Genomic DNA, 8856 nt, shown 5'->3' with positions numbered 1-8856 from the left:
TTTGAGAACATATCAGCTTGCATGCAGGTAGATCTTCACCCATGTTGTTCATTGTTATAGCACAAAAAAATCTCTCTATATTCTTTCTCCAAATATATAACCTCGTCGTTTTTTTCAAACATAAGTTCATGCGGTTTTAAGGCCTTTTATATTCTTTTACGTATGCTTGCTTAAATGCTAGTCTAGATAATTGATAATAAATTATTTTTTCCTGTGCTTTCTTTTCCCATGTCTCGTATATGTATGCTATCAATAGATAGGCTATCTTTTGTTTTTTTTTCACTTTAGCAATTATTGAGGGTCAACATGGTTACTAGTGTAAGTCTAAGCCCGCAATTCACGGATCAAATAGGCACCAAATAAAAGAGCTAATTAATGACAGTGCATCTTATGTGCCACTATAATTGAAATTACATGTTGCAACAATTCAACCTATTTTACAGCATTTTTTGCATGAGTACTACGAAAGCCCAGCCCAATATGACATAGCCCAAGCCCCTACCCAGTCTCGATCCAACCCAATCCTAATCTGAACCCATATTAGGCCCAACTTGGCATAAGCCCAAGAGGTTGTTCTGCTTAGAGGGTCAGATAGATATCACTTGGTAAATACAACGGTTGTCATTGATATGATAATTCCAATCCTTATTTCAGCAAAAACTAAATGTTAGCATCCATAAAGAAAACCCATAAAAATTTACTTGGAGTATTAACATGTATACATCACATATATCTTTACACATTCTCACTTAAAGAAAAGAAAAGAAAAGAAAAACTATATTTGGCATATTCTCAACATACATGGGCCCAAAAAATTGCTGTCGCTTTTGATCAATATTCGGGGAAAAAATCAAACATACAGTGTAAAAAATGAGCAAACTATCAATAGCAAAACAAAAAACACAGAATGGACGCAAAAGTATCTGGAATGAGGTTTAAGTGAGAATAAAGCAGCCAGATATCGAAGAATAAAGTGATGGGGATATGCAAAGACGGTGGGTGAAAAAAACAAAAAGCAAAGCAAAATTACACATAATTGCACAACCAGAGCTGAGCCTACCTGAGCTAGGAAAGAACCAACCATGCATGAACAAGGAAAGGAAAAAAAAAAAGAAGAGCAAAATAAATTCAGAGAAAGCTAAGGATCCGTATGTGCACCTTTAATCTTTTCCCCTTGAGAGATATTCCTGGATCATCCAGCCTTATATTGTTCTAAAGATCTCATGGAGGATATGATGAACATTCCTTGTGATCTAGGGGGGACATTCAGTTGATAGAAAGAAAAAGTAGGGTGTCCTGCATGCAGTACCCTAAAGATCATTCTGTGTGCACTTTGCATGTTTAGCCAGCACATTATAATATTCACCACCAAAAGAAGTGATTAGGACCTTTCTCCCCCACATGGAAAAGGGGAATCTAATTCTAATTCCCAAGGTGATGATCTAATCCCAAATGATTCCATCGTGTGCCCTAACTGCAACTTTGTGCAGCTGTTAAAGAAAGACTTGGCCATTTCTTTCTTTCTTTCTAGGCAGGCAGCAGAATGTTTGTGCCATGAAGGACAAGAGCACTCACTCATTCACTATTCACTAGGCATGCACATTTCATTCAGGCAGCAGAGAGAGAAAAGTTGCAGGATCCAAAGTTTGGGGTTAAGTGGGCCTGAGGGCAGTAGCCGGTAGGAGGAGTAACACCTTTGCGCACCCCAAGGTGATGGATGCAGTAGGTGCTAACTCAAATAATGCCCACTGCCCAATTATGAGAATCTCTGAGATGACATCTTGTACTCATCTATGTGCATGCATGATGCAAATTTTAATCAAACTAAATTATACAAGGACTGCAGGCTTTGTGTTAATCTGGACATAATCACAAGACTAATCTGGTCAGGGGCTCTGACCAAAGGGGAAAGTGCCAAACTAATCATGCATGTTTGACCCTTGAGAGCCTGCAAATTGCAATGCTCTGCACGTTTCCAGGGAGCCTAAGATGATTGGTTAGTGGCCATGTGGGTATCATTAGGACAGGGTGGGGGTGGGGGTGTGGTCAACTCTCAGGGCACAATGATACACCCTGTGTGATACAGACAAACCCACTATGCTCTGCTACAGCCTGATGACTGCTACTACATGCATGCTTGGCTGCTAACACAGTAACACTGTTACTTATTTCACTATAAATCTATAATTGGTGCCTTAAGCATGTCTCTTTTTGCTACTACAGACAACTGGTTGCAAGCTAAGTTGGTAGTTTAATTTGTAGGGTACCGAGACAGAGGTTATTTTATCTGTATGTATGTTTGTTTGTTCTTCGTGTCGGTTGTCACGTTTTCGTCCTGTTAATGTCAGAAGCAATGGAAAAGGTTTGGGCAATTTGGAGCTTTAACTTGGTTTTTGGGATAATAATAATAATAATAGCACGCCTGCTTTCGTTATATTTAGTACCGATGTTTCATTTTTTATACATAGTGGCAATATGTGATTTGGGCAGTTGTATGATTTTTCGTTTGAACCATTGCATACTATTGTGTAGATTAAAAAACCAAGAAAAAAACACAACGTAGTTATGGCTTGTGACCGGGAGGCAAAAACTGTCCATCATGAATTGGCTCCGACAACAGAATTATTATTAGAAATAAATACCAAGCACAAGGATTTTGTGAATACGTAATAGTGCCCATGTGGGCATTAACTAAGCGCCTAACTGCATTTTGCTTTTTTCTTTGTAGACCTGCTCTCTCTCTCTCCTCTGCCAAAAGAAAATCAGAGAGAGAAGGGTGGCAAAACTATCATTCTTTTGTGTCTTTGAAACAAAATCAGTGTGGGCATGCCTGTTTTTCTCCCTCTATCACTCTCTCTCTCCTTCTGACATGCCACTACTGCCTCTCCTCCCTCACTCTCTCTGTCATCTTCCCCATCTCTCTGAAGCAAGCTTGGATTCCTGACAGTGCAAGGAAAGCAAGAGACACTACTATTTCTTTGTCCAATCTCTTCTTCTCTTGTATTTTCTTTTAAGTTATTACACCACAGAACAATACACACACGCTGCCTCTCTCTCTCCATCACGTCACTTCTCTCTTTCTCTCTCTCTCTCTCTAAGCCTCCTCCATAGGTGGCCCTTTCATCTTTCCTTTCTCTTGTTTTCTTTTATCGCCACATTGCAGCATGCCCTAGGCGGCTATAGCCCCCTTGTCACCTCACTTCACTGCAATGGTGGAAGGTGCAAAGGCTGCAGGGCTTGCCTCCCTGCTTCTTTGTCCGCTTGATTAGCCCTTGACGCAACAAGGTTGGTTCACTTTTGGTCTCTCTCTCCTCCGCTGTTCAGACCAATCCAGGAGAGAAAAAGCTCTTGTGGTATCTAATAAGCCTCTCTCACACACACAATCACTGCACTAGACTCAAATACAAAACATCTGCAGCAGCATGCCAGCATGAGAGCTCCCCCTCCTCCTTAGCTTCTACTCGTTGCTGTGTGTGTCCGGTTCAAAGGGAGGAGAGAGGAGGATAGGTATGTTGGAGAGAGAGAGAGAGAGAGAGAGAGAGAGGGGTCAAAGGCTGGTCCATGGCCCATACATTTAGTGGACAAGAATAGAATACAGTAGTATAGAACTTGTATACTAGTAACCAGTAAAAACTTGCAGCTAGTAACCAGCTCAAAGTAACCCTGCTGCCTCTTGGCAAGAACAGCCTCACTGCTCATCCTTCCATCCATCCATCCTTGTTCCACTATAGCAAGTGAGTAGCTTATCTTCTCCTTCCTTCGTTCCTTCCAAGTTGTGTGACCTTGTTTGCATTGCATGGGGAAGAGCCCAAGAAAGTAGAAGAAGCTGGCTAGATAGGACATGGCAGCACAGATAACAACATATATTATTCTATGGTCTAATCTAGCAGCTTGCTTACCTCCTTCATCTTGGGGTTTTGGTTTGCAACTAGTATCTTCTTGATAAGGTCCCCGAGATCCCACACCTCACCTCAGCTCCCTTTTTGTTATCTTTTTTCTTCCCTTCTCTTCTCTCTCCCCTGTATTGAGAGTCCCAAGAAACACTGAGAATTTTGTTGCATCCTTGTGAGTGAGTGACTCTGGGCGCCATTAACTTTTCTTGCTTGCACTCGATCTCATCATGGTTTCCATTGTGCCCCTGCAGCAGAGAAGAACAGAAGCATCGCCAGCAGCAGCAAGAGGCATCTTCTCGCTGGAGAGGCGTCGCCGAGGAGAGGAAGGAGGAGGCATGGATCTTTCCGGCACGCAAGGCGAGCTCCCGATCCCAATGCACGCCAACGTCGCACCGCCCTATAGCGGCGTCGGCGGCGGGGGCCATGTCCTGCAGGTCCACCATGAGCATGGAAACAACAATGGGCAGTCGTCTCCTGCGCTGCCGTCGCCGCATGCCGCGGCGGCTGAGGAGAGACCCGAGAAGAAACGCGGGGCGGCGGCCGGCGCTGGCATTGGCGGCGGCTGCTGGAACTCGGCGGCGAAGTACCGCGAGTGCCTGAAGAACCACGCGGCGGCCATCGGCGGGAACGCCACCGACGGGTGCGGCGAGTTCATGCCGAGCGGCGAGGAGGGCTCGCTGGAGGCGCTCAAGTGCTCCGCTTGCGGCTGCCACCGCAACTTCCACCGCAAGGAGGTCGACGACGACTTCGACGTCGCCGGCGGGTGCGCCGCGCACGCGCACGGCCACGGGCCCCGCGCCGCCCGCCGCCTCCTCGCCCCCGCTATGCCGCAACACAAGAACGGCGCCGGCGGTCTCCTCGTCTCCGCCGACCCCTATGGCGCCTACGCCGCGGCGCGCGCGCTCCCTCCGCCGCCGGGGCACCCGCACCACCACCACTACGTCATGCCGCTGAGTGTGATGCACACCTCCGAATCCGACGAGATGGCCGGCGACGGCCCCACCGCCGCCGTGCTCGGCTCGGGCGGGGGCGGGGGCGGGGGCTCCTCCTCGTCCAAGAAGCGGTTCCGCACCAAATTCACCGTGGAGCAGAAGGCGCGCATGCTGGACTTCGCGGAGCGCGTCGGGTGGCGCCTCCAGAAGCTCGACGACGGCATGGTGCAGGCGTTCTGCCAGGAGATCGGCGTCAAGCGCCGCGTGCTCAAGGTCTGGATGCACAACAACAAGCACAACCTCGCCACCAAGCGCCTCGAGGCCTCGCCGCAGGCGCAGGCAATGCCAGCCATGCCGTCGCCGCCGCCGCTGCAGATGTCGATGCCGATGCCAGTGATGCCTCCGCCGCAGCCTGGGCCGTCCTCCCTTCGCGGCCCCAGCTCCCCGCCGCCGCTCAAGCTCTAGTGACCGCTTTCCCCAACCTGACATAGAAGAAGATTACCATGCTGTCCATGGTGGTTCTTGATCCTGGATTCCTGGTAGCCTAGCAAACCAACCGCATCGCAATCTCACTGTTCCATTCCATCCATGTGATCGCAAGTGATCGTTGAAGAAGAGAGAAGTGAAACAAAAGAGAACAAGTCAAGTTATATCGTCTGTTTTTTTTCCTTTTATTTTCCGGTGTTCGTTGATTTGTCATAAGGTAGTGGAGCAAGCATGAGATGATGAGGACATGCATCATAGGTGAACTGAACTGAACCCAATTTCCTATTATCTCAAGAACAAAAATGAGAAACTTTCCTAGACTATTTTATTTTTATTTTCTTGGTTGGTGTCTCTGACTTCAAGCCTAGCTTGGGACGAGTTGAACATTTGAGCTGTCGTTATGGATAATTGGATATTGTGTATCAAGTTAATCCTGACTTTCTTTTTATTGAATTCTCTGCTGGGATTTTGGAGCGTTGTGCATGCATGATCCAGCAGAGATTGAGATGCATGCAGGCTCGTCAATCGTCATGCATGTGTTGTATCTTTCCGGGTCACTGTTGACGGCATTGATTTGCATGCATTATCCATGCTTAATCTGCAGCTCCTGTCGACGCTGTTATTACTGTGCTCTCAGTACCTGATCTCATCTCACCAGGATCATACATACTCAGCCACAAAGGAAGGCAACAAAGCAGAGGGACAGAGATAGCGAGAATGGAAATGTTTTGTGGTGTCTAAACACTACTGAAGAATTTGATTGAAAAATGCACCATAAAATTCTTTTTTTGAGCAAATGCAAAGATACCCTGCCCTAGACATTGGGTGTGGCCATGGCCCCAACCAAACCAAACCAAACAAACCAATCAATCATGTGTAGGTGTGCAGGGGGGCAGGGGAGCATGTGGTGGCGAGCGAATCCGAGAGAGTAATTCCTGGTTGTTGGTTGTGCCTGCCTGCCTTCGGACGAACGAAATCAAGGAACAGCACTGAACGGACGATGCATATATGCACCGAGCACACACACATTGGGAGCTCTCCTGCACGCGATTTCTTGGGATTTTTTCCTTGCGTTTGGTTTTCTTAAACCCCCACCCCACCCACACACACAACACTCTACTCGTACTTGCAGCTTTCTTACCGTTTCATATGTCATTCATTGCTGATCATTATATAATTCTTACTGTTTTACATGTCATTTATTATTGATCATTATATAAAGATAATCTATATAAGATCTACGCTCAAAATGAGTAGGACACTATCAATACATAGAACCGTCTGTACTGTTTCTTTTTTACATACGGTTCTAATATGGAATCGTCTATACTATTACTGTCAATAGCACAAACGGTTCTAATTTGAAACCATCTGTAAAAAAAGAACAGTACAGAAGATTCTAACTGTACTATTAGTACAGATGGTTTTAGTTTGTAACCGTCTATACTGTAGCGTCCCGCTTTGTTGCAACTGTTTGTTGCTATTTTCTCAGATGATTCTAGTTTGGAGCCGTCTGTGGTACCCTTTGTATAGATGCTCTATAGATCTACCTGTAAAGTACGTCCCACTAAATAGATTTTGTAATAGTGTATCCTATGAAATTTCTTTGCACCAATCCTATCATCCAAATGGCCCTAATAGGGATATTTCCTTTGGATTTGATTCCTCCATTTTCCTCCACAATTCCTTTATTCTAAAGGAGGCCTAATGGTGGTCCAATCGTGATCTAATGGTTCAGACTCGTCAACTGAAATGAACTATAATTACAGGTGCATGAAGAAATGCTTAGTACAGGTGTGAGGCGGTGTTAAGCAACGCAGCAAGCAAATGGTGTGTGTATTGGACTGTGTGCTTGGGTTAGTCTGTAGTGGCTGCTAGAGTGTAGACCCGGCTATACAGCCTGCAGCTCCTGCTCCAACCTACTTAATGTACTATTGTGACAATGGCTCCCTCTGTACTGATTTTAATAATGGAATAAAACATCATAGTACGAAGCTGTTACTTATTATAAGTTTTTTTTTAAGTATCTACCTTATAGCCACAAGTCACTATCTAAAGAGATGAAATTTAACAAAAAGATACTCTTCAACATTAAAGGTATATTCTATTGCTAAATCTCCAATCATGCTTAGCGAAGATATCCATAATCGTTGTCTCTAAAAGACGGCATGTAGTGAGTATTATACCCCGTTCCTCCTCCTTCTGCATCAGCATCTAGAACTATATCCAATATATACCCCTAAAAATCACCTACATAAAAGATTGAATAGTTATTTTATCAAATACTACATCATTCTGACTGAGCTAAAGTAGCTAACAAATGGCACTTGCCCCAACCAAAATTAGTTTTTTTAGCTTTGAACCTATTCCATCTAGTCATGATCAAAACATATTGGATATACTAAGAGGATGTTGTAAGCCAATGGTTATTTGTAGTGCTATCCAAATAAACTTAGCAAATTGCAATCAAATAAAAGATGCTGAATAGTCTCATTATAACTACAAAAGCAACACTTTCCATTTCATTGCCAATCCCTTTTAACTAAATTATCTTTAGTAAAAATTACTACACCTTTATACATGAACCACATGAAAACCTTAATTTTTAAGGAGAGTTCTAATTGTCACACATATCAGTTGTGATAAATAACATCAAAATCCGTCATAGCCCTATACATTGACTAGACTGAGAATTGATTGTTCTTATTGCAAAGACCATATGATGAACATACAAAATTCTTGCCACCAAGTTATGCCAGGTCTCTAACTTGTTTCCCACCAAAGTTCTTTTGGACAAAGATATTAAGTGGATCTAAACTAAGCACCTTCAAAACAGTGGCATGTTTTCTATAAACTATGTTATACATGATGGGATATTGTTTGCCTAAAGTGCTAGATCCCAATCATCTATCCTCCTAGAATTTATTTGTGACCCATTCTCTAACCTGAAGTTTCCCAAACTTAGAAACAGAGGTTTCACATTACAAAAAATATGAATCACCTAGTATCTTTTCAACTTGAGCAATTGTTTATTACCTATATATTATTTTCCTAAGTAACATTTGTCATACCTCATCCTTATTTATTAGCTTGAATATAACAGCCCCTTGCTAAGTACTTGGGGAACGAATGAACGTGCACGAGATTTTCAACGGTTAAAAAAAACATCCCGCACAGAATTTTTAAACTGTCTGTATAAATCTTTTCTCAGGTAGTGGCGCGTGGTTTCTTGTCTGCACCTCCCGTGTCACGGGCGCTTCGTTTCTCAGTGACGCTGCGTTGCTACCAACCCACTCAGCATGCGTGTTGGTGCGCCATTGGCACTGCCATGCGGCGACGGCGTACGTGCATGTCGCCTGAATTGGCCTCAAGCCCAACGAATGGTCGACTGCCGTCTCTCGTCTCGAGTGCTTTCGCCGATGTGCTCGCCTGCAAGAAAAGAACATGTGGAGGCTCCGAAGCATCGGCAAAGCATGCATCTGCGTTTTGCAGCCTTTATCGGCCCCTTCGTGACAAAAGGGGTCATAGCTAGTGCTCCAATGCCC

The 8856-nt window shown here is 44.5% G+C and overlaps 1 protein-coding gene across 1 annotated transcript; it reads left to right on the top strand.

The window, feature by feature from the left end:
• Window positions 1-3521: 3521 nt before the first annotated feature.
• LOC133899887 (zinc-finger homeodomain protein 4-like) lies at window positions 3522-5742 on the top strand. Its single transcript, XM_062340919.1, has one exon. The coding sequence runs from the start codon at window positions 4121-4123 to the stop codon at window positions 5288-5290; it is 1170 nt and encodes a 389-aa protein (XP_062196903.1). The 5' UTR covers window positions 3522-4120; the 3' UTR covers window positions 5291-5742.
• Window positions 5743-8856: the final 3114 nt, after the last annotated feature.

The sequence above is a fragment of the Phragmites australis genome, chromosome 19 (assembly GCF_958298935.1).
Source record: "Phragmites australis chromosome 19, lpPhrAust1.1, whole genome shotgun sequence".
Taxonomy (NCBI): Eukaryota; Viridiplantae; Streptophyta; class Magnoliopsida; order Poales; family Poaceae; genus Phragmites; species Phragmites australis.
The sequence above is the reverse complement of the archived record's forward strand: the minus strand, read 5'-3'. Positions and strand labels throughout refer to the sequence as shown.